The sequence below is a fragment of the Petromyzon marinus genome, chromosome 69 (genome assembly GCF_048934315.1).
Source record: "Petromyzon marinus isolate PM22_M1 ecotype Great Lakes invasive population chromosome 69, UKy_Petmar_22M1.pri1.0, whole genome shotgun sequence".
NCBI lineage: Eukaryota > Metazoa > Chordata > Hyperoartia > Petromyzontiformes > Petromyzontidae > Petromyzon > Petromyzon marinus.
In genome coordinates, this window is record NC_133735.1 from 1,865,950 (window position 1) to 1,891,541 (window position 25,592).

The following is a 25,592-nucleotide window of genomic DNA, read 5'->3' on the forward strand; positions in this document are numbered from 1 at the left end:
CAGCTCAATAACAACGGTAGGAGGCTGCTAGATTTTTGTGCAGCCCATGGGCTTGTAATTACCAACACGCTGTTCCAGCTTCGACGCATCCACACACCATCATGGATGCATGCCGGGTCCAAGCAAGAACATCTGCTGGACTACATAGTGACGGACCAGCGGATGCGAGCCCATGTCCGTGACACCAGGACCTACCGTGGAGCTGATCTGCTCCTCTGACCATCGACTAGTCATCTATAAGATGCGCGTGCCATTCTTCCACTCCGGTGGTGGGTGTACACCCAGGACCCCATTCCAACCTAAAGTGGCCTGGTCTCAGTTATCTGATGAAAGTTGCAAGCGAGAATTTCATCATCGCTTGCGGCTGGGATTGGCATCATCCCCCACGCCTCCTGATGTCGAGGGTAAATGGGCGAGGTTTAGGACTGTGACTCATGCAGCTGCAATGGCTGCTTTGGGTTCGCGGTCCAGACATCCCCAGAGACCCTGGCTGACAGAGGAGGTGTTTAGGATGGTTGAGAAAAAGCGACAGGCCCACTGTCATCGGCTACAGAATCCCACGTCAGAGAATTAGGAGGCTTACTGCAGCCTTCACTTGGAGGTTCGGAGAGCCGTGAGGTGCTGCAAGGATGGGTGGTGGTCGCGGGTTGCTGAGGAGATGGAGTCTGCCTTAGTGACCCGCGATCACAAATCTCTATTTAACTCCATCAAAAAAGTAACCTGCAGCACCACACCTATTACCATCAGGGGAAAAAACGGTGATCTAATTTCCGACCCCCAGGAACAGGTTTGCAGATTTGCTGAGCATTTCTGTGAGGTCCTCGGGGAGGGAAAATCCCTCAGCCAGGAAAACATTGTGGCACAAAGTGAGAATGACCCTGTTGAGGCTGCGGTGCCTCAAATATTGGAAGAAGTCACCTCCTGTGAGTGGCTGGCTGAAGTACCATCTGTTGAGGAAGTACTGAAGGCGATCCAGAGTCTGAGACCAGGAAAGGCAGCGGGCAGAGATGATCTCCCAAGCGAAATGCTGAGGGAGGGTGGCGTTTGTGCACAGATTGCCCTATATGCTATCATAACAACAGTCTGGGCCACTGGACGGGTTCCGCAGGATTGGAAGGATGCCCTGGTGGTCCCCCTCTTTAAGAAGGGGGACCGCACAGACTGTAACAACTACAGGGGCATCTCACTCCTCAGTGTGCCGGGAAAGGTCCTGGCAAGGATTATTCAACATCGCCTTGCCAGGCACGCTGAGGAGAGGCTTGCGGAGCCCCAATGCGGTTTCAGGAAAGGGCGGTCCTGCACAGATGCCATATTTTCTGTCCGTCTGCTACAGCAGAGGTGTAGGGAATTCCAACAAGACCTACATCTCTGCTTTATTGACCTGGTCAAGGCCTATGATACCATCAGCAGGCCTGGGCTCTGGGTTGTTCTTCGTGCTTTTGGAGTACCTGACCCTTTGCTCACGATCATTAAGGACCTTCATGATGGTGAGCGGGCCCGGATAAAACTACGTGGCCTGGAGTCAGAGCCATTCCCTGTACACCTTGGGGTGCGACAGGGATGTCCTCTGGCTCCCACATTATTTAACATCTATTTTGACCACGTAGTTCGTGAAGCCTTCAATAGCTGTACCGGGGGAATCTCCATTTGGTACAGATATAATGGGAGGCTGATCGATGCACGGGTGCGGTCAAGGGATGGCTCCCTATTGCTCAACCACGTTATGTATGCCGATGATTTGGTAAGAACTGCTCATTCAGAGGAGGAGTTGGAGACGTTGCTGCTGAGACTGGAGCGTGCCACTAAGAGATGGGGCCTTACCATCAGCCCCGCCAAAACTAAGCACCTGCCTGGGTATTTTGTACCATCGCACACTCCACCCCCCAACTCCCAATCGGTGATGGGGCAGTTGTGGAGAGAGTGGAAAGTTTCCCATACCTGGGCAGTGTGCTTATGACCGGCTCCATTTTAACAGCAGAGGTCTCACTCCGAATCAGTCGAGCGGCAACATCTTTTCATCGGTTGCGTAACGCTATGTGGAAGCTACCTGGTCTGTCGCTCCGCACTAAGCTTCAGGTCTTATCGGCCACGGTCATTCCCTCCCTCCTCTACGCTTGCAAAACCTGGACCCCCCTAATGGAGCATCTTCGCTGGTTAGAAACATTTAGGCTAGCCTGCCTACGATCCATCCTGGGTTTAACCAAGCTGGATTGTGTGAGGAGCTCACAAATCCTTGAAAGATCTGGGCAAGGTCCCATCGATGAGCTCCTCCGGCAGGCAAGGCTGCGTTGGCTGGGTCATGTAGCCCGCGTGCCCAGCCACCGCATGCCAAAACAGCTTTTGTTCGGCCGGATTGAGGGGGCTAAACGGGCGCGGCACGGGCTAGAGTAGAGATGGAGTGATGTAGTACAGGAGGACGTGGAGCTGAGTAGACTTGCCGATGACCGGTACCAGTGGTGTCAAGATCGGCCTCTGTGGAGGAGGCCCATGAAGGACGCTGCTACTGGGCAGTTGGAGGCAGTCGCCCTCCAATAACAATGGAGGGTGGAGGAGCGACGCTCACAACAACGAGCGGAGCACCGGGTGGCTAAAGCACAGCAAGTTGGCACAGTAGGGGGCACAGGTGGAGCATCAGCCAGTCATCTCAGTCATCTCAGTCAGTCGACCCGTGGCACCTGCTGGGTCTGCCCCGTGACCTCCTGCCAGCGGGCGTTCGACGCTTCACGTGGCCTCAAGGTGCACATGGCCTGGCACAAGCATCACCGCCACTTAGTGGCGAATGGCGGTTGTTGTTGTATGTGTGTGTGCGTGCGTGTGTGTCTGTGCGCGTATCTGCATGTGTATCTGCATGTGTGTGTGTGTAGGTGTAAGTAGTTGTGTGTCTGTATGCGTGCGTGTAGGTGTAAGTAGTTGTGTGTCTGCATGTGTGTGTGTAGGTGTAAGTAGTTGTGCGTGTGCGTGTGTGCGTGTCGGTGTAGATAGTTGTGTGTCTGCATGTGTGTGTGTGTGTAGGTGTAAGTAGTTGTGTATCTGCGTGTGTGTGTGTAGGTGTAAGTAGTTGTGTATTTGCGTGTGTGTGTGTGTAGGTGTAAGTAGTTGTATATCTCCGTGTGTGTGTGTAGGTGTAAGTAGTTGTGTGTATCTGCATGTGTGTGTGTAGGTGTAAGTAGTTGTGCATCTGCGTACGTGTGTGTAGGTGTAAGTAGTTGTGTGTATCTGCATGTGTGTGTGTAGGTGTAAGTAGTTGTGTGTATCTGCATGTGTGTGTGTAGGTGTAGGTGTAAGTAGTTGTGTGTCTGCGTACGTGTTTGTAGGTGTAAGTAGTTGTGTGTATCTGCATGTGTGTGTAGGTGTAAGTAGTTGTGCGTCTGTGTGTGTGTAGGTGTAAGTAGTTGTGTGTCTGCGTGCGCGTGTGTAGGTGTAAGTAGTTGTGTGTATCTGTATCTGCGTGTGTGTGTAGGTGTAGGTGTAAGTTGTGCGTCTGCGTGTGTGTGTGTAGGTGTAAGTAGTTGTGTGTATCTGCATGTGTGTGTAGGTGTAGGTGTAAGTAGTTGTGTGTATCTGTGTGTGTGTAGGTGTAAGTAGTTGTGTGTGTCTGCGTGGGTGTAGGTGTAAGTAGTTGTGTGTGTCTGTGTGTGTGTAGGTGTAAGTAGTTGTGTGTATCTGCATGTGTGTGTGTAGGTGTAGGTGTAAGTAGTTGTGTGTATCTGCGTGTGTGTAGGTGGGGACGCCGCCCGGTGCTGCTGGCCAGCGCGGCCCTGGTGGCGGTGGCGGGCGGCGCGGCCGCCCTGGCGGTAAACCCGGCCATGTTCTCTGCCCTGCGCTTCCTGGAGGGGGCCGCCCTCTCCGGTGTCTTCCTCGCTCTCTACGTCCTCCGTGAGCAACCCCCCGCAACCCCCCTGCAACCCGCCGCAACCGCCGATTGCCATCGCAATCGCCGCCACCACCGGAACCGCCGCGACCGCCGCAACCACATCCGCATTAACGGCAGCTGCCACAACCAGCGCCATCACCACGTCTACCACCACACAACCACGAGCACAACTGACGCCACCACTAACACCACCGCTGCAACCGCCGCAGCCGCTGCAACCACCGCAACCGCTACAACCACCGCAACCGCTACAACCACCGCAACCGCCACTTCAACCATTGCCACTGCAACCAACGTAACAACCCCACAACCACCACCACCATTGCACAACCACCATAAGCACCACCGCCACCACTACCGCTACCACAACCACCGCCACCACCACGGTCACCACAACTCCTACCAAAACCATCACTACCACCACGACCAGCGCGACCATCACCACAACCATCTTGGTGGAGGATCTGCTGCTACTGCCGGACCTAGTGCTGGTAGTGATGGTGATTGTAATGGTGGTGATGGTGGTGATGGTGGTGATGGTGGTGGTAGTGATGGTGGTGGTAGTGACGGTGGTGGTGATGGTGGTGGTGGTGATGGTGGGTGGTAGTGATGGTGGTGTTAGTGACGGTGGTGTTAGTGACGGTGGTGCTAGTGACGGTGGGTGTTAGTGACGGTGGGTGTTAGTGACGGTGGTGTTAGTGACGATGGGTGTTAGTGACGGTGGTGTTAGTGACGGTGGTGGTAGTGATGGTGGTGGTAGTGATGGTGGTGGTAGTGACGGTGGGTGTTAGCGACGGTGGGTGTTAGTGACGGGTGGGTGTTAGTGACGGTGGTGTTAGTGACGATGGTGTTAGTGACGATGGGTGTTAGTGATGGTGGTGTTAGTGACGGTGGTGTTAGTGATGGTGGTGGTAGTGACGGTGGGTGTTAGTGACGGTAGTGACGGTGGGTGTTAGTGAAGGTGGTGTTAGTGACGGTGGTGGTAGTGATGGTGGTGTTAGTGACAGTGGTGGTAGTGATGGTGGTGGTAGTGACGGTGGTGTTAGTGACGGTGGGTGTTAGTGATGGTGGTGTTAGTGACGGTGGTGGTAGTGATGGTAGTGGTAGTGACGGTGGTGTTAGTGACGGTGGGTGTTAGTGACGGTAGTGACGGTGGGTGTTAGTGAAGGTGGGTGTTAGTGACGGTGGTGGTAGTGATGGTGGTGTTAGTGACGGTGGTGGTAGTGATGGTGGTGGTAGTGACGGTGGGTGGTAGTGACGGTGGGTGTTAGTGACGGTGGTGTTAGTGACGGTGGTGGTAGTGACGGTGGTGTTAGTGACGGTGGTGTTAGTGATTGTGGGTGTTAGCGACGGTGGGGTGCTAGCGACGGTGGTGACGGTGTTGGTAGTGATGGTGGTGTTTAGCGACGGTGGTGGTAGTGACGGTGGTGATGGTGGTGTTTAGCGACGGTGGGGTGTTAGCGACGGTGGGGTGCTAGCGACGGTGGCGACGGTCGTGACGGTGCCGACGGTGACGCCGCAGGTGTGGAGGTGAGCGACACCACTCACCGTCTCCGCGTGGCCATGGCGGGCGACCTGCTGCTGGTGGCTGGCCAGCTGCTGCTGCCGGGCGTCGTGCTGCTGTGCCGACACTGGCGGCTGCTGCAGGGGGCGCTCGCCGGCCCTTTCCTGCTCGTCGTCGCCTGCTGGCGGTGAGCGCGGGGGGGGGGGCGAGGGGAGGCGAGCGTGGGGCGAGCCGGGGTTGAGCGAGGAGGGTGGTGGGGCGAGTGACGGAGTTGGGAGGCGAGCGAGGGAACTGGGAGGCTTTACCGCGGCATTCGCTCGGAGGTTCGGAGAGCCGCGAGGCGCGTTTCAAGGGATGTGTTGCCGTTCGCGGGTCGCCGAGGAGAGACGGAGCCCGCATCGGTAGCCGATATGCGACACCCACACCTCCCCCCCCCCCCCCAGGAACAGGCTTGCAGATTTGCTGAACATTTCCGTGGAGGTCTTTGGGGGGGGAGGGGGGGAAAGGGGAAAGGGGAAATCCCTCCGCTCAGATAACATCACGGTGGGGGACGACCCCCCCCCCCCCCCCCCGGGGGCTGCCGTGCCTCAGGTATCGGAGGAGGTGGCCACCCCCGGTGAGTGGCTGGCTGAGGGTCCATCCGTTGAGGCGTGAAGGTCGACCCGGAGCCTGAGACCAGGAAGACGGTGGCGTCTGTGTGCGGGCTGCCTTGTATGACGTCATTGCAATTGCCTCTCCGTTTCCCGCCCCCCCCGTGTGTCTCTCCCCCCATGTCTCTCCCCCCGTGTCTCTCACCCGTGTCTCTCCCCGTGTCTCCCCCCGTGTCTCTCCCCCCGTGTGACTCCCCCCGTGTCTCTCACCCCGTGTCTCCCCCCGTGTCTCCCCCCATGTCTCTCCCCCCGTGTGTCTCCCCCCGTGTCTCTCACCCCGTGTCTCTCCCCGTGTCTCCCCCCGTGTCTCCCCCCGTGTCTCTCCCCCGTGTCTCTCCCCCCGTGTCTCGCCCCTTGTCTCCCCCCTTGTCTCCCCCCGTGTCTCCCCCCGTGTCTCTCCCCCCGTGTCTCCCCCCGTGTGTCTCGCCCCGTGTCTCTCCCCCCATGTCTCTCCCCCCGTGTCTCGCCCCGTGTCTCTCCCCCCGTGTCTCCCCCCGTGTCTCCCCCCGTGTCTCTCCCCCCGTGTCTCTCCCCCCATGTCTCTCCCCCGTGTCTCTCCCCCCGTGTCTCTCCCCCCATGTCTCTCCCCCGTGTCTCTCCCCCCGTGTCTCGCCCCTTGTCTCTCCCCCCGTGTCTCCCCCCGTGTCTCCCCCCGTGTCTCCTCCCCCCGTGTGCTCCTCCGTGGCGTGTCCCAGCGCGATCCCCGAGTCGACGCGCTGGCTGCTGGCGACTCAGCAGCGGCTGCGTGCGCGCGTCGCCGTGCAGCTGGAGGCGACGCGCAACGGCATCAACGTGGAGGGCGAAGACTTCGCCGGTAGCGACGCACGCACACGCACACGCACGTGCACACACATACACACCTCCACGCACACACACACGCGCGCGCACATGCGCACATACACACCTCCAACCACACTCGCGCGCACACATACACCTACACGCACACGCGCGCACACATACACACCACCACCCACACACGCGCGCACACATACACCTACACGCACACGCGCCCACACATACACAACTACACGCACACGCGCGCACACATACACACCTACACGCACATGCACATGCACACGCACATACAAGCGCCACATTGCGGCGAATGGCGGTTGTTGTTGTTGGCGTTTGTGTTGATGGTTGTGTTGATGGTGGCTGTGTTGGTGGTTGTGTAGAGGCGTTAACTGCGCACTGTTGGGTAACCTGCATTGCCACCAGGGCAATGCAGCGTTACCTCTGGGTACACAACGGTTGGGGTCAGTCGAGGTGAAGTGGATCGTGGCCACGGTTTGGTAAGAACCAATCAGACTGTCCCACGTGGGAATGTGTGATTGGTTCTACCTGGCCACGAACGAGTATAAGAAGGGTGACCCAGCAGAGCTGGGGGAGTTCTCTCCCTACACGAAGACGGAAGACTGGGCTGAAGCCTAGCTAGGACCCTGGACCCAGCCTTCCAGCCCTTTTGAGGGCTAAGGCTCGGCATACCCAGTGGTCAGGACCCACCGGGCCGGCGGTGGGTCAGATAGCCTCCCCTAGGTCCTAGCCGGAGGACTCTGGGATAGGGTAGCGGTAGACGTGTGAGTCCCACCAAGATAGGAGGCTAGTGGTAGACGTGTGAGTCCCATCAAGCTAGGAGGCTAGCGGTAGACGTGTGAGTCCCACCAAGCTAGGAGGCTAGTGGTAGACGTGTGAGTCCCACCAAGATAGGAGGCTAGCGGTAGACGTGTGAGTCTCACCACGCTAGGAGGTTAGTGGTAGACGTGTGAGTCCCACCAGGCTAGGAGGTTAGCGGTAGACGTGTGAGTCCCGCCAAGCTAGGAGGTTAGCGGTAGACGTGTAAGTCCCACTAAGCTAGGAGGTTAGCGGTAGACGTGTAAGTCCCGCCAAGCTAGGAGATTAGCGGTAGACGTGTGAGTCCCGCCAAGCTAGGAGGATAGTGGTAGACGTGTGAGTCACACCAAGCTAGGAGATTAGCGGTAGACCTGTGAGTCCCACCAAGATAGGAGATTAGCGGTAGACGTGTGAGTCCCGCCAAGCTAGGAGGCTAGTGGTAGACGTGTGAGTCCCATTAAGCTAGGAGGATAGTGGTAGACGTGTGAGTCCCACCAAGATAGGAGGTTAGTGGTAGACGTGTGAGTCCCACCAAGATAGGAGGATAGCGGTAGACGTGTGAGTCCCACCAAGATAGAAGGCTAGTGGTAGACGTGTGAGTCCCACCCAGCTAGGAGGCTAGCGGTAGACGTGTGAGTCCCGCCAAGCTAGGAGGCTAGCGGTAGACGTGTGAGTCCCACCCAGCTAGGAGGCTAGCGGTAGACGTGTGAGTCTCGCCAAGCTAGGAGGTTAGTGGTAGACGTGTGAGTCCCACCACGCTAGGAGGTTAGTGGTAGACGTGCAAGTCCCACTAAGATAGGAGGTTAGTGGTAGACGTGTGAGTCCCACTAAGATAGGAGGTTAGCGGTAGACGTGTGAGTCCCACCAAGATAGGAGGCTAGTGGTAGACGTGTGAGTCCCACTAAGCTAGGAGGTTAGCGGTAGACGTGTGAGTCCCACCAAGCTAGGAGGTTAGCGGTAGACGTGTGAGTCCCACTAAGCTAGGAGGTTAGTGGTAGACGTGTGAGTCCCACCAACCTAGGAGGCTAGCGGTAGACGTGTGAGTCCCACCAAGCTAGGAGGTTAGCGGTAGACGTGTGAGTCCCACTAAGCTAGGAGGTTAGTGGTAGACGTGTGAGTCCCACTAAGCTAGGAGGTTAGTGGTAGACGTGTGAGTCCCGCCAAGCTAGGAGGCTAGCGGTAGACGTGTGAGTCCCACTAAGCTAGGAGGTTAGCGGTAGACGTGTGAGTCCCACTAAGCTAGGAGGTTAGCGGTAGACGTGTGAGTCCCACTAAGCTAGGAGGTTAGTGGTAGACGTGTGAGTCCCACTAAGCTAGGAGGTTAGTGGTAGACGTGTGAGTCCCGCCAAGCTAGGAGGATAGCGGTAGACGTGCAAGTCCCACTAAGCTAGGAGGTTAGTGGTAGACGTGTGAGTCCCACTAAGCTAGGAGGTTAGCGGTAGACGTGTGAGTCCCACCAAGATAGGAGGCTAGCGGTAGACGTGTGAGTCCCACCAAGCTAGGAGGTTAGCGGTAGACGTGTGAGTCTCACCAACCTAGGAGGCTAGTGGTAGACGTGTGAGTCCCACCAACCTCGGAGGCTAGTGGTAGACGTGTGAGTCCCACCACGCTAGGAGGTTAGCGGTAGACGTGCAAGTCTCACCAAGCTAGGAGGATAGCGGTAGACGTGTGAGTCCCACCAAGATAGGAGGTTAGCGGTAGACGTGTGAGTCCCACTAAGCTAGGAGGTTAGCGGTAGACGTGTGAGTCCCACCAAGCTAGGAGGCTAGCGGTAGACGTGTGAGTCTCACCAAGCTAGATTAGTGGTAGACGTGTGAGTCCCACTAAGCTAGGAAGTTAGTGGTAGACGTGTGAGTCCCACTAAGCTAGATTAGTGGTAGACGTGTGAGTCCCGCCAAGCTAGGAGGTTAGTGGTAGACGTGTGAGTCCCACCAAGCTAGGAGGCTAGCGGTAGACGTGTGAGTCCCACTAAGCTAGGAGGTTAGTGGTAGACGTGTGAGTCCCACCACGCTAGGAGGTTAGCGGTAGACGTGTGAGTCCCACCAAGATAGGAGGTTAGCGGTAGACGTGTGAGTCCCACCAAGATAGGAGGTTAGCGGTAGACGTGTGAGTCCCACCAAGCTAGATTAGTGGTAGACGTGTGAGTCCCGCCAAGCTAGGAGGTTAGTGGTAGACGTGTGAGTCCCACCAAGATAGGAGGTTAGCGGTAGACGTGTGAGTCCCACCAAGATAGGAGGTTAGCGGTAGACGTGTGAGTCCCACCAAGCTAGATTAGTGGTAGACGTGTGAGTCCCGCCAAGCTAGGAGGTTAGTGGTAGACGTGTGAGTCCCACCAAGATAGGAGGTTAGCGGTAGACGTGTAAGTCCCGCCAAGCTAGGAGGTTAGTGGTAGACGTGTGAGTCCCAACAAGCTAGATTAGTGGTAGACGTGTGAGTCCCACCAAGATAGGAGGTTAGCGGTAGAAGTGTGAGTCCCACCAAGATAGGAGGTTAGCGGTAGACGTGTGAGTCCCACCAAGCTAGGTTAGTGGTAGACGTGTGAGTCCCACCAGGCTAGGAGGTTAGCGGTAGACGTGTGAGTCCCGCCAAGCTAGGAGGTTAGCGGTAGACGTGTAAGTCCCACTAAGCTAGGAGGTTAGCGGTAGACGTGTAAGTCCCGCCAAGCTAGGAGATTAGCGGTAGACGTGTGAGTCCCGCCAAGCTAGGAGGATAGTGGTAGACGTGTGAGTCACACCAAGCTAGGAGATTAGCGGTAGACCTGTGAGTCCCACCAAGATAGGAGATTAGCGGTAGACGTGTGAGTCCCGCCAAGCTAGGAGGCTAGTGGTAGACGTGTGAGTCCCATTAAGCTAGGAGGATAGTGGTAGACGTGTGAGTCCCACCAAGATAGGAGGTTAGTGGTAGACGTGTGAGTCCCACCAAGATAGGAGGATAGCGGTAGACGTGTGAGTCCCACCAAGATAGAAGGCTAGTGGTAGACGTGTGAGTCCCACCCAGCTAGGAGGCTAGCGGTAGACGTGTGAGTCCCGCCAAGCTAGGAGGCTAGCGGTAGACGTGTGAGTCCCACCCAGCTAGGAGGCTAGCGGTAGACGTGTGAGTCTCGCCAAGCTAGGAGGTTAGTGGTAGACGTGTGAGTCCCACCACGCTAGGAGGTTAGTGGTAGACGTGCAAGTCCCACTAAGATAGGAGGTTAGTGGTAGACGTGTGAGTCCCACTAAGATAGGAGGTTAGCGGTAGACGTGTGAGTCCCACCAAGATAGGAGGCTAGTGGTAGACGTGTGAGTCCCACTAAGCTAGGAGGTTAGCGGTAGACGTGTGAGTCCCACCAAGCTAGGAGGTTAGCGGTAGACGTGTGAGTCCCACTAAGCTAGGAGGTTAGTGGTAGACGTGTGAGTCCCACCAACCTAGGAGGCTAGCGGTAGACGTGTGAGTCCCACCAAGCTAGGAGGTTAGCGGTAGACGTGTGAGTCCCACCAAGCTAGATTAGTGGTAGACGTGTGAGTCCCGCCAAGCTAGGAGGTTAGTGGTAGACGTGTGAGTCCCACCAAGATAGGAGGTTATCGGTAGACGTGTAAGTCCCGCCAAGCTAGGAGGTTAGTGGTAGACGTGTGAGTCCCAACAAGCTAGATTAGTGGTAGACGTGTGAGTCCCACCAAGATAGGAGGTTAGCGGTAGACGTGTGAGTCCCACCAAGATAGGAGGTTAGCGGTAGACGTGTGAGTCCCACCAAGCTAGGTTAGTGGTAGACGTGTGAGTCCCACCAGGCTAGGAGGTTAGCGGTAGACGTGTGAGTCCCGCCAAGCTAGGAGGTTAGCGGTAGACGTGTAAGTCCCACTAAGCTAGGAGGTTAGCGGTAGACGTGTAAGTCCCGCCAAGCTAGGAGATTAGCGGTAGACGTGTGAGTCCCGCCAAGCTAGGAGGATAGTGGTAGACGTGTGAGTCACACCAAGCTAGGAGATTAGCGGTAGACCTGTGAGTCCCACCAAGATAGGAGATTAGCGGTAGACGTGTGAGTCCCGCCAAGCTAGGAGGCTAGTGGTAGACGTGTGAGTCCCATTAAGCTAGGAGGATAGTGGTAGACGTGTGAGTCCCACCAAGATAGGAGGTTAGTGGTAGACGTGTGAGTCCCACCAAGATAGGAGGATAGCGGTAGACGTGTGAGTCCCACCAAGATAGAAGGCTAGTGGTAGACGTGTGAGTCCCACCCAGCTAGGAGGCTAGCGGTAGACGTGTGAGTCCCGCCAAGCTAGGAGGCTAGCGGTAGACGTGTGAGTCCCACCCAGCTAGGAGGCTAGCGGTAGACGTGTGAGTCTCGCCAAGCTAGGAGGTTAGTGGTAGACGTGTGAGTCCCACCACGCTAGGAGGTTAGTGGTAGACGTGCAAGTCCCACTAAGATAGGAGGTTAGTGGTAGACGTGTGAGTCCCACTAAGATAGGAGGTTAGCGGTAGACGTGTGAGTCCCACCAAGATAGGAGGCTAGTGGTAGACGTGTGAGTCCCACTAAGCTAGGAGGTTAGCGGTAGACGTGTGAGTCCCACCAAGCTAGGAGGTTAGCGGTAGACGTGTGAGTCCCACTAAGCTAGGAGGTTAGTGGTAGACGTGTGAGTCCCACCAACCTAGGAGGCTAGCGGTAGACGTGTGAGTCCCACCAAGCTAGGAGGTTAGCGGTAGACGTGTGAGTCCCACTAAGCTAGGAGGTTAGTGGTAGACGTGTGAGTCCCACTAAGCTAGGAGGTTAGTGGTAGACGTGTGAGTCCCGCCAAGCTAGGAGGCTAGCGGTAGACGTGTGAGTCCCACTAAGCTAGGAGGTTAGCGGTAGACGTGTGAGTCCCACTAAGCTAGGAGGTTAGTGGTAGACGTGTGAGTCCCACTAAGCTAGGAGGTTAGTGGTAGACGTGTGAGTCCCGCCAAGCTAGGAGGATAGCGGTAGACGTGCAAGTCCCACTAAGCTAGGAGGTTAGTGGTAGACGTGTGAGTCCCACTAAGCTAGGAGGTTAGCGGTAGACGTGTGAGTCCCACCAAGATAGGAGGCTAGCGGTAGACGTGTGAGTCCCACCAAGCTAGGAGGTTAGCGGTAGACGTGTGAGTCTCACCAACCTAGGAGGCTAGTGGTAGACGTGTGAGTCCCACCAACCTCGGAGGCTAGTGGTAGACGTGTGAGTCCCACCACGCTAGGAGGTTAGCGGTAGACGTGCAAGTCTCACCAAGCTAGGAGGATAGCGGTAGACGTGTGAGTCCCACCAAGATAGGAGGTTAGCGGTAGACGTGTGAGTCCCACTAAGCTAGGAGGTTAGCGGTAGACGTGTGAGTCCCACCAAGCTAGGAGGCTAGCTGTAGACGTGTGAGTCTCACCAAGCTAGATTAGTGGTAGACGTGTGAGTCCCACTAAGCTAGGAAGTTAGTGGTAGACGTGTGAGTCCCACTAAGCTAGATTAGTGGTAGACGTGTGAGTCCCACCAAGCTAGGAGGTTAGTGGTAGACGTGTGAGTCCCACCAAGCTAGGAGGCTAGCGGTAGACGTGTGAGTCCCACTAAGCTAGGAGGTTAGTGGTAGACGTGTGAGTCCCACCACGCTAGGAGGTTAGCGGTAGACGTGTGAGTCCCACCAAGATAGGAGGTTAGCGGTAGACGTGTGAGTCCCACCAAGATAGGAGGTTAGCGGTAGACGTGTGAGTCCCACCAAGCTAGATTAGTGGTAGACGTGTGAGTCCCGCCAAGCTAGGAGGTTAGTGGTAGACGTGTGAGTCCCACCAAGATAGGAGGTTAGCGGTAGACGTGTGAGTCCCACCAAGATAGGAGGTTAGCGGTAGACGTGTGAGTCCCACCAAGCTAGATTAGTGGTAGACGTGTGAGTCCCGCCAAGCTAGGAGGTTAGTGGTAGACGTGTGAGTCCCACCAAGATAGGAGGTTAGCGGTAGACGTGTAAGTCCCGCCAAGCTAGGAGGTTAGTGGTAGACGTGTGAGTCCCAACAAGCTAGATTAGTGGTAGACGTGTGAGTCCCACCAAGATAGGAGGTTAGCGGTAGACGTGTGAGTCCCACCAAGCTAGATTAGTGGTAGACGTGTGAGTCCCGCCAAGCTAGGAGGTTAGTGGTAGACGTGTGAGTCCCACCAAGATAGGAGGTTAGCGGTAGACGTGTGAGTCCCGCCAAGCTAGGAGGTTAGTGGTAGACGTGTGAGTCCCACCAAGATAGGAGGTTAGCGGTAGACGTGTGAGTCCCACCAAGCTAGGAGGCTAGTGGTAGACGTGTAAGTCCCGCCAAGCTAGGAGGCTAGCGGTAGACGTGTGAGTCCCACTAAGCTAGGAGGTTAGCGGTAGACGTGTGAGTCCCGCCAAGCTAGGAAGTTAGCGGTAGACGTGTGAGTCCCACTAAGCTAGGAGGTTAGCGGTAGACATGTGAGTCCCGCCAAGCTAGGAGGCTAGTGGTAGACGTGTGAGTCCCATCAAGCTAGGAGGTTAGCGGTAGACGTGTGAGTCCCGCCAAGCTAGGAAGTTAGCGGTAGACGTGTGAGTCCCACCAAGCTAGGAGGCTAGTGGTAGACGTGTGAGTCCCACTAAGCTAGGAGGTTAGCGGTAGACGTGTGAGTCCCACTAAGCTAGGAGGTTAGCGGTAGACGTGTGAGTCCCACCAAGCTAGGAGGTTAGCGGTAGACGTGTGAGTCCCACCAAGCTAGGAGGTTAGCGGTAGACGTGTGAGTCTCACCAAGCTAGGAGGTTAGCGGTAGACGTGTGAGTCCCGCCAAGCTAGGAAGTTAGCGGTAGACGTGTGAGTCCCACCAAGCTAGGAGGCTAGTGGTAGACGTGTGAGTCCCACCAAGATAGGAGGTTATCGGTAGACGTGTAAGTCCCGCCAAGCTAGGAGGTTAGTGGTAGACGTGTGAGTCCCAACAAGCTAGATTAGTGGTAGACGTGTGAGTCCCACCAAGATAGGAGGTTAGCGGTAGACGTGTGAGTCCCACCAAGATAGGAGGTTAGCGGTAGACGTGTGAGTCCCACCAAGCTAGGTTAGTGGTAGACGTGTGAGTCCCACCAGGCTAGGAGGTTAGCGGTAGACGTGTGAGTCCCGCCAAGCTAGGAGGTTAGCGGTAGACGTGTAAGTCCCACTAAGCTAGGAGGTTAGCGGTAGACGTGTAAGTCCCGCCAAGCTAGGAGATTAGCGGTAGACGTGTGAGTCCCGCCAAGCTAGGAGGATAGTGGTAGACGTGTGAGTCACACCAAGCTAGGAGATTAGCGGTAGACCTGTGAGTCCCACCAAGATAGGAGATTAGCGGTAGACGTGTGAGTCCCGCCAAGCTAGGAGGCTAGTGGTAGACGTGTGAGTCCCATTAAGCTAGGAGGATAGTGGTAGACGTGTGAGTCCCACCAAGATAGGAGGTTAGTGGTAGACGTGTGAGTCCCACCAAGATAGGAGGATAGCGGTAGACGTGTGAGTCCCACCAAGATAGAAGGCTAGTGGTAGACGTGTGAGTCCCACCCAGCTAGGAGGCTAGCGGTAGACGTGTGAGTCCCGCCAAGCTAGGAGGCTAGCGGTAGACGTGTGAGTCCCACCCAGCTAGGAGGCTAGCGGTAGACGTGTGAGTCTCGCCAAGCTAGGAGGTTAGTGGTAGACGTGTGAGTCCCACCACGCTAGGAGGTTAGTGGTAGACGTGCAAGTCCCACTAAGATAGGAGGTTAGTGGTAGACGTGTGAGTCCCACTAAGATAGGAGGTTAGCGGTAGACGTGTGAGTCCCACCAAGATAGGAGGCTAGTGGTAGACGTGTGAGTCCCACTAAGCTAGGAGGTTAGCGGTAGACGTGTGAGTCCCACCAAGCTAGGAGGTTAGCGGTAGACGTGTGAGTCCCACTAAGCTAGGAGGTTAGTGGTAGACGTGTGAGTCCCACCAACCTAGGAGGCTAGCGGTAGACGTGTGAGTCCCACCAAGCTAGGAGGTTAGCGGTAGACGTGTGAGTCCCACTAAGCTAGGAGGTTAGTGGTAGACGTGTGAGTCCCACTAAGCTAGGAGGTTAGTGGTAGACGTGTGAGTCCCGCCAAGCTAGGAGGCTAGCGGTAGACGTGTGAGTCCCACTAAGCTAGGAGGTTAGCGGTAGACGTGTGAGTCCCACTAAGCTAGGAGGTTAGTGGTAGACGTGTGAGTCCCACTAAGCTAGGAGGTTAGTGGTAGACGTGTGAGTCCCGCCAAGCTAGGAGGATAGCGGTAGACGTGCAAGTCCCACTAAGCTAGGAGGTTAGTGGTAGACGTGTGAGTCCCACTAAGCTAGGAGGTTAGCGGTAGACGTGTGAGTCCCACCAAGATAGGAGGCTAGCGGTAGACGTGTGAGTCCCACCAAGCTAGGAGGTTAGCGGTAGACGTGTGAGTCTCACCAACCTAGGAGGCTAGTGGTAGACGTGTGAGTCCCACCAACCTCGGAGGCTAGTGGTAGACGTGTGAGTCCCACCACGCTAGGAGGTTAGCGGTAGACGTGCAAGTCTCACCAAGCTAGGAGGATAGCGGTAGACGTGTGAGTCCCACCAAGATAGGAGGTTAGCGGTAGACGTGTGAGTCCCACTAAGCTAGGAGGTTAGCGGTAGACGTGTGAGTCCCACCAAGCTAGGAGGCTAGCTGTAGACGTGTGAGTCTCACCAAGCTAGATTAGTGGTAGACGTGTGAGTCCCACTAAGCTAGGAAGTTAGTGGTAGACGTGTGAGTCCCACTAAGCTAGATTAGTGGTAGACGTGTGAGTCCCACCAAGCTAGGAGGTTAGTGGTAGACGTGTGAGTCCCACCAAGCTAGGAGGCTAGCGGTAGACGTGTGAGTCCCACTAAGCTAGGAGGTTAGTGGTAGACGTGTGAGTCCCACCACGCTAGGAGGTTAGCGGTAGACGTGTGAGTCCCACCAAGATAGGAGGTTAGCGGTAGACGTGTGAGTCCCACCAAGATAGGAGGTTAGCGGTAGACGTGTGAGTCCCACCAAGCTAGATTAGTGGTAGACGTGTGAGTCCCGCCAAGCTAGGAGGTTAGTGGTAGACGTGTGAGTCCCACCAAGATAGGAGGTTAGCGGTAGACGTGTGAGTCCCACCAAGATAGGAGGTTAGCGGTAGACGTGTGAGTCCCACCAAGCTAGATTAGTGGTAGACGTGTGAGTCCCGCCAAGCTAGGAGGTTAGTGGTAGACGTGTGAGTCCCACCAAGATAGGAGGTTAGCGGTAGACGTGTAAGTCCCGCCAAGCTAGGAGGTTAGTGGTAGACGTGTGAGTCCCAACAAGCTAGATTAGTGGTAGACGTGTGAGTCCCACCAAGATAGGAGGTTAGCGGTAGACGTGTGAGTCCCACCAAGCTAGATTAGTGGTAGACGTGTGAGTCCCGCCAAGCTAGGAGGTTAGTGGTAGACGTGTGAGTCCCACCAAGATAGGAGGTTAGCGGTAGACGTGTGAGTCCCGCCAAGCTAGGAGGTTAGTGGTAGACGTGTGAGTCCCACCAAGATAGGAGGTTAGCGGTAGACGTGTGAGTCCCACCAAGCTAGGAGGCTAGTGGTAGACGTGTAAGTCCCGCCAAGCTAGGAGGCTAGCGGTAGACGTGTGAGTCCCACTAAGCTAGGAGGTTAGCGGTAGACGTGTGAGTCCCGCCAAGCTAGGAAGTTAGCGGTAGACGTGTGAGTCCCACTAAGCTAGGAGGTTAGCGGTAGACATGTGAGTCCCGCCAAGCTAGGAGGCTAGTGGTAGACGTGTGAGTCCCATCAAGCTAGGAGGTTAGCGGTAGACGTGTGAGTCCCGCCAAGCTAGGAAGTTAGCGGTAGACGTGTGAGTCCCACCAAGCTAGGAGGCTAGTGGTAGACGTGTGAGTCCCACTAAGCTAGGAGGTTAGCGGTAGACGTGTGAGTCCCACTAAGCTAGGAGGTTAGCGGTAGACGTGTGAGTCCCACCAAGCTAGGAGGTTAGCGGTAGACGTGTGAGTCCCACCAAGCTAGGAGGTTAGCGGTAGACGTGTGAGTCTCACCAAGCTAGGAGGTTAGCGGTAGACGTGTGAGTCCCGCCAAGCTAGGAAGTTAGCGGTAGACGTGTGAGTCCCACTAAGCTAGGAGGTTAGCGGTAGACGTGTAAGTCCCACCAAGATAGGAGGCTAGCGGTAGACGTGTGAGTCCCACCAAGATAGGAGGCTAGCGGTAGACGTGTGATTCTCACCAAGCTAGGAGGTTAGCGCTAGACGTGTGAGTCCCACCAAGATAGGAGGCTGTACCTCCCTAGGGTATTGGGTGAGGGGACCGAATACCCCTCTCTGTGTGTTAAGGATTCTACAAGGAAATAGTTACAATAAGCAGAGTGTGCCTCCTAAGAAGTTTACTCGTCTTTAGAACACTACAGTTGTATTGTGTTGATTGTTGTATTGGTGGCTGTGTTGGTGGTTGTGTTGTGTTGATTGTTGGATTTATGGCTGTGTTGGTGGTTGTGTTGATGGCTGTGTTGGTGGTTGTGTTGGTGGCTGTGTTGATGATTGTGTTGGTGGTTGTTTTGATGGTTGTGTTGATGGTTGTCCGGCAAAAACAACCCCCTACCTCCTCGTGGTGACGGACGGGAAACGCTGTGCCGGGCAGTGCCGTGGGGGGGAGAGCCAATTTCAAGTGGCCAATCCCCTCATGGCGTTTGTGACCATCACAGCGGCCAAACGGGGGCTCTGGACGGGTGCGAGGGGCTGGTATCCCCTCCACCTTCAATTAACTACCACCAAGCTACGTGGTAAAACATTTATTAAGCTTGTGCCGGAGGCCCCGGGGGGACAGGCGTCTATGACGTCTCCTGGCCAAACCCCAATTGGCGGAGCCAGGAGATTGAATATCTACCCTCGGGGCTCCTCCAGAAACAACGAAAGACCACTGAGGGTGGCCCAGTGGAATGTCCGAATGCTCACTGCGGAGGAGAGGCTGCCACTCCTGTGTCGGGAGCTGGACCGGTACCGCCTGGATGTCTGTGGTATTCAGGAGGTCCGGTGGACCGGTTCTGGCTCCTGCCACCATGAGGGGTGGACAGTCCTTTACTCGGGAAAGGAGACTGCCAAACAACAGGGAGTGGCTCTTCTTTTGAACAAAAGAATGAAGGGGGCGTTGGAGCGTGGCGGTGAGGTGTGGGAAGGGGTAAGCCCCAGACTACTTTGGGCTCGCCTTCCCATCAACCGGAGGTGAGGAGTGGTGGTAGTGGTTACTTATGCCCCCACCGAAGACGAACATCCGTGGAGGGATGCAGGCAAGGCCGATTAGTCAGATGCCTTCTATGAGCTCCTGTCACAGGTGCTGGCTAAAGTGGCCCCTCGGGATAGAGTCATCTTGTTGGGCCGACTTCAATGCCCGAGTTGGTCATGATGCTGGCACCTGGTCTGGAGTGATTGGAAGGCATGGGCCAGATCTGCTGAATAACAACGGTAGGAGGCTGCTAGATTTTTGTGCAGCCCATAGGCTTGTAATTACCAACATGCTGTTCCGGCATCAGCACATCCACACATCATGGATGCATGCCGGGGCAAGAACATCTGCTGGACTACATAGTGATGGAATAGCGGATGAGGGCCCATGTCCTTGACACCAGGACCTACCGTGGAGCTGATCTGCCCACTGACCATCGACTTGTCATCTGTAAGATGCGCCTGCCATTCTTCCACTTCGGTGGTGGGTGTACACCCAGGACCCCTTTCAAACCCAAGGTGGACTGGTCTCAGCGAGCTGATGAAAGTTGCAAGCGATAATTTAATTATCGCTTTCGGCTGGGGTTGGCATCGTCCCCCACTCCTCCAGATGTCCAGATGTCGAGGGGAAATGGGTGAGGTTTAGGACTGTGGCTCATGCAGCATCAATGGCTGCTTTGGGTACACGGTCCAGACCCTGGCTGACAGAGGAGGTGTTCAGGCTGGCTGAGAAAAAGCGACAGGCCCAATTTAGTTGTCTACAGCATCCCACGTTAGAGAATGAGGAGGCTTACCGCAGCCTTTGCTCGGATGTTCGGAGAGCTGTGAGGCGCTGCAAGGATGGGTGGTGGTTGCGGGTTGAGTCTGCCTCAATGGCCCACGATCACAAATCCCTATTTAACTCCATCAAAAAGGTAACCTGCAGCACCACACCTATTACCATCATTCGGGAAAAAAACGGTGATCCAATCTCCGACCCCCAGGAACAGGTTTGCAGATTTGCTGAGCATTTCTGAGGTCCTGGGGGAGGGGAAATCCCTCGGCTCTTTAAGAAGGAGGACCGCACAGACTGTAACAACTACAGGGGCATCTTACTCCTCAGTGTGCCGGGAAAGGTCCTGGCAAGGATTATTCAACATTGCCTTGCCAGGCACGCTGAGGAGAGGCTTGCGGAGCCCCAATGCGGTTTCAGGAAAGGGCGGTCCTACACAGATGCCATATTGATGGTTGTGTTGATGGTTGTGTTGTTGTGTTGGTGGCTGTGTTGACGGTTGTGTTGATGGTTGTGTTGATGGTTGTGTTGATGGTTGTGTTGTTGTGTTGGTGGCTGTGTTGACGGTTGTGTTGTTGTGTTGATGGTTGTGTTGATGGTTGTGTTGATGGTTGTGTTGTTGTGTTGGTGGGCTGTGTTGACGGTTGTGTTGTTGTGTTGGTGGCTGTGTTGACGGTTGTGTTGTTGTGTTAATGGTTGTGTTGATGGTTGTGTTGATGGTTGTGTTGTTGTGTTGGTGGCTGTGTTGACGGTTGTGTTGTTGTGTTGGTGGCTGTGTTGGTTGTTGTTGTGTTGATGGTTGTGTTGTTGTGTTGGTTGTTGTGTTGATGGCTGTGTTGGTTGTTGTTGTTGTGTTGATGGTTGTGTTGTTGTGTTGGTTGTTGTTGTGTTGATGGCTGTGTTGGTTGTTGTTGTTGTTGTTGTGTTGATGGCTGTGTTGGTTGTTGTTGTTGTTGTGTTGGTGGCTGTGTTGGTTGTTGTTGTTGTGTTGATGGCTGTGTTGGTTGTTGTTGTTGTGTTGGTGGCTGTGTTGGTTGTTGTTGTGTTGATGGTTGTGTTGTTGTGTTGGTTGTTGTGTTGATGGCTGTGTTGGTTGTTGTTGTTGTTGTGTTGATGGTTGTGTTGTTGTGTTGGTTGTTGTTGTGTTGATGGCTGTGTTGGTTGTTGTTGTTGTGTTGATGGCTGTGTTGGTTGTTGTTGTTGTTGTGTTGGTGGCTGTGTTGGTTGTTGTTGTTGTGTTGATGGCTGTGTTGGTTGTTGTTGTTGTGTTGGTGGCTGTGTTGGTTGTTGTTGTTGTGTTGATGGCTGTGTTGGTTGTTGTTGTTGTTGTTGTGTAGAGCTGGACGCGACACTGGGGGGCCGCGTGGGGACGCAGCGACACAGCCTCCGTGACGTCGGCCGATCCAAAAACATCCTCAAGAACATCCTCATCCTGTCCTTCACCACGTGGGGACACGGGGGCACGGGGTCACGGGGTCACGTTACACGGGGTCACGTGACACGGGGTCACGGGGTCACGTGACACAGGGTCACGTGACACTGGAACATGGGGTCACGGGGTAATGGGGTCACGGGGTAAGGTGGGCACGGGGTCACGGGGTCAAGGGGACACGGGGTCATGGAGACACGGGTCACGGGGCAAGGGGGACACGGGGACACGGAGTCACGTGTGAGTCTTGAGGCTGGGCAAGTCTCTTTTGACAGTGGTGGTGGCGGCGATGATGGTTGTGGTGGTGATGATGATGGTGGTGATGGTGGCGATGATGGCGATGATGATGGTGGTGGTGATGATGATGGTGGTGGTGGCGGCGATGATGGTTGTGGTGGTGATGATGATGATGGTGGTGATGGTGGTGATGGTGGCGATGATGATGGTGGTGGTGATGATGATGGTGGTGATGATGGCGGCGACGACGGCGACGACGACGATGACGATGGTGGCAGTGTTGACGACGGCGATGACGACGATGACGACGATGACGACGGCGATGACGACGATGACGATGGTGGCAGTGTTGACGACGGCGATGACGACGATGACGATGGTGGCAGTGTTGACGGCGATGACGACGATGACGATGGTGGCAGTGTTGACGACGACGATGACGGCGATGACGACGTTCCCCGTCTTCCGCGCGCAGGTTCATCGGCAACGCCATCCACCACTGCTTCGAGCGCAACCTGCGGGCGGCCGTCGTGGCCATCGCCGCGGCGGCGACGGTGACTACGGCGGCGGTGACTACGGCCGCGGTGACTACGGCGGCGGTGACTACGGCGGCGGTGACTACGACTACATCAGCGACGGCGGCGGCGGCGGCGACGGCGACTACGGCGACGTACTTCTCCGGGGCGGGGGCTCGCGCCGCCGCCTGCCTCGCCGTGTGGGCCGCCGCCGGGCGTCTGGGCCGCAGGGCCACGCTGCTGCTGGCCGCCGTCGGCACGGGCGGCGTCTCCCTGCTGCAGCTGGCGCTGGCGCAGTGTGGGTGGGGGTGGGGGGGGTGGGGGGGGTGGGGGGGTGGGGGGTGGGGGTGGTGGGGGGGGGGGTGGGGGTGGCGGTGCGTTGGGACCTTGGGAGATGCGGGGAGACACCCTGGGGTACCCGTGGCGAGGGAGACACGCTGGGATGGCGAGGGAGACACGCTGGGTACCCTGGGGAGACAGGGGGAGACACGCTGGAACTGGGGAGACGTGGCGAGGGAGACACGCTGGGTACCCTGGGGAGACAGGGGGAGACACGCTGGGGAGACAGGGGGAGACACGCTGGGAACCCTGGGAAGACAGGGGGAGACATGCTGGAACTGGGGAGACGTGGCGAGGGAGACACGCTGGGTACCCTGGGGAGACAGGGGGAGACATGCTGGGGAGACAGGGGGAGACACGCTGGGAACCCTGGGGAGACAGGGGGAGACACGCTGGGAACCCTGGGAAGACAGGGGGAGACACGCTGGAACTTGGGAAACGTGGCGAGGGAGACACGCTGGGTACCCTGGGGAGACAGGGGGAGACACGCTGGGTACCCTGGGGACACAGGGGGAGACACGCTGGGTCCCCTGGGGAGACAGGGGGAGACACGCTGGGAACCCTGGGGAGACAGGGGGAGACACGCTGGGAACCCTGGGGAGACGTGGCGAGGGAGACACGCTGGGAACCCTGGGGAGACAGGGGGAGACACGCTGGGAACCCTGGGGAGACAGGGGGAGACACGCTGGGAACCCTGGGGAGACAGGGGGAGACACGCTGGGAACCCTGGGAAGACAGGGGGAGACACGCTGGGAACCCTGGGGAGACAGGGGGAGACACGCTGGGAACCCTGGGGAGACAGGGGGAGACACGCTGGGTACCCGGGGGAGACAGGGGGAGACACGCTGGGAACCCTGGGGAGACAGGGGGAGACACGCTGGGGAGACAGGGGGAGACACGCTGGGAACCCTGGGGAGACAGGGGGAGACACGCTGGGAACCCTGGGAAGACAGGGGGAGACACGCTGGGAACCCTGGGGAGACAGGGGGAGACAAGCTGGGAACCCTGGGGAGACAGGGGGAGACACGCTGGGTACCCTGGGGAGACAGGGGGAGACACGCTGGGAACCCTGGGGAGACAGGGGGAGACACGCTGGGGAGACAGGGGGAGACACGCTGGGAACCCTGGGGAGACAGGGGGAGACACGCTGGGAACCCTGGGAAGACAGGGGGAGACACGCTGGGAACCCTGGGGAGACAGGGGGAGACACGCTGGGAACCCTGGGGAGACAGGGGGAGACACGGTGGGTACCCTGGGGAGACAGGGGGAGACACGCTGGGTACCCTGGGGAGACAGGGGGAGACACGCTGGGAACCCTGGGGAGACGTGTCGAGATGCACGGGGACCCTGGGGACATACTTGGAGACACGCTGGATACCCTGGGGACATACTGGGAGACACGCTGGATACCCTGGGGAGACGTGGGGAGACACGCTGGAACTGGGGAGACGTGGGGAGACACGCTGAGAGCCCTGGGGAGACGTGGGGAGACACGCTGGGTACCCTGGGGACATGTGGGGAGACACACTGGGTACCTCTGGGGACACGTGGGGAGACACGCTGGGAACCCTGGGGAGACAGGGGGAGACACGCTGGGAACCCTGGGGAGACGTGGGGAGACACGCTGGGTACCCTGGGGAGACAGGGGGAGACACGCTGGGTACCCTGGGGACACGTGGGGAGACACGCTGGGATTGGGGAGATACTGGGAGACACGCTGAGAACCCTGGGGACACGTGGGGAGATGCACGGGAACCGGTATCCTGGCGCGTGCCCTGGCGATGTCTTCCCCGTGCGTCTTCGTGTCTCTCTCCATCGTCGCCACGACCCCCAGACCTGCCTGTGGCCCTGGTGACGCTGCTGTCTGTGCTGGGCCTCTTCTCGTCCAGCGCCATGGCCATCCTCAGCGTCCTCTTCGCCGCCGAGATCATCCCCACCGTCATCCGGTACTCGCTCTACACTCGCTATCGCTATCGCTCACTATCACTCACTATCACTCACTATCACTGTCACTCACTATCTCTATCACTCACTATCACTCACTATCGCTATCACTCACTATCACTATCACTCACTATCACTATCACTCACTATCGCTATCACTCACTATCACTCACTCACTGTCACTCACTATCACTCACTATCGCTATCATTCACTATCACTATAACTCATTATCACTATCACTCACTATCGCTCACTATCGCTATCACTAGCACTCACTATCACTATCGCTATCACTGTCACTCACTATCACTGTCACTCACTATCACTATCATCACTATCGCTATCACTCACTATCACTATCACTCACTATCACTATCACTCACTATCACTATCGCTATCACTCACTATCACTATCGCTCACTATCACTAGCACTATCACTATCACTCACTATCACTATCGCTCACTATCACTATCGCTATCACTATCACTCACTATCGCTATCACTATCACTCACTATCACTATCACTCACTATCACTATAACTCACTATCACTCACTCACTATCACTCACTATCACTATCGCTATCACTCACTATCACTGCCAATGTTTACTGCGGGATGCTGAAACCTGGGCACACTCGCTGGTGTATACACCACGAGGAGTCGGCTTCAGTTGATTTCATTTTCACTTTTCACTTATTTCGGTTTGCGAGCCCTGTGAAGCCATTCGGCCCTTGAATCGGCTGCAAGAGCAGCAAGCCAACAAATCAACAACGCGAACAAGAAAAACATCTCGAAGTGACTTTGCGCAAAAACAGAAAATCCCGGGGGGGGAAAAAAAACCACCACCACGGCAAAAAGCTTCCAGAAAAATTCCACCCCGGCACGCCACCAACGCTACGTGCAAAAAAAATTCCCGGTTGCGATGCGAGTCGAACAGCAACAGCAACAACAACAACACCAACAACTTATTTGCTTCTTTCGGTAAAGTCACCGCCGCGTAGGATGAGAAGTAAAATAATAAATTGGTAAAATAAAATAACGCGGTGAAAATTCTCACGACGTTTCGGCCACGACACAAGCGGCCTTCATCGGGTGAAGGGACCAGACTGTCTGGAGGACAGCGCTGGAGTGAACACAGCCAAGCTCAGACCGCGAGACCTTTAAGCTGTGCGAGAAGAAACAGAGCGCCTTGACAAAGGAATTTAGCTTAAAAATTTGCATTGAATTGGCGGACTTAGCATGATGAACGGTGTAGAGGGGGTGAACATGTGCATCATGCTAAGTCCAGCTCCCGACAGAGGAGTGGCAGCCTCTCCTCCGCAGTGAGCGTTCGAACATTCCACGTGGCCACACAAAGTGGCTTTTCGTTGTTTCTGGAGGAACCCCGAGGGTAGAGATTCAATCTCCTGGCTCCGCCAATTGGGGTTTGGCCAGGAGACGTCATAGACGCCTGGCCCCCCGGGGCCTCCGGCACAAGCTTTTTAGTTACATATTTCAGTTTAAATCGTGGTTTCGTGGCAATTAATTGAAGGTGGAGGAGTTACCAGCCCCTCGCACCCATCCAG

At 56.2% G+C, this 25,592-nt stretch overlaps 1 protein-coding gene across 1 annotated transcript in view; it reads left to right on the plus strand.

The window, feature by feature from the left end:
* Positions 1–25,592, plus strand: part of LOC116937559 (solute carrier family 22 member 17-like) — a 55,375-nt gene that overhangs the window by 28,050 nt on the left and 1,733 nt on the right. The window contains exons 7-12 of the mRNA XM_076055096.1: positions 3,722–3,876; positions 5,397–5,565; positions 6,724–6,842; positions 20,897–21,005; positions 21,701–22,038; positions 23,914–24,025. Coding sequence (XP_075911211.1) covers positions 3,722–3,876; positions 5,397–5,565; positions 6,724–6,842; positions 20,897–21,005; positions 21,701–22,038; positions 23,914–24,025 — 1,002 coding nt within the window. The remainder of the gene's footprint in view (positions 1–3,721; positions 3,877–5,396; positions 5,566–6,723; positions 6,843–20,896; positions 21,006–21,700; positions 22,039–23,913; positions 24,026–25,592) is intronic.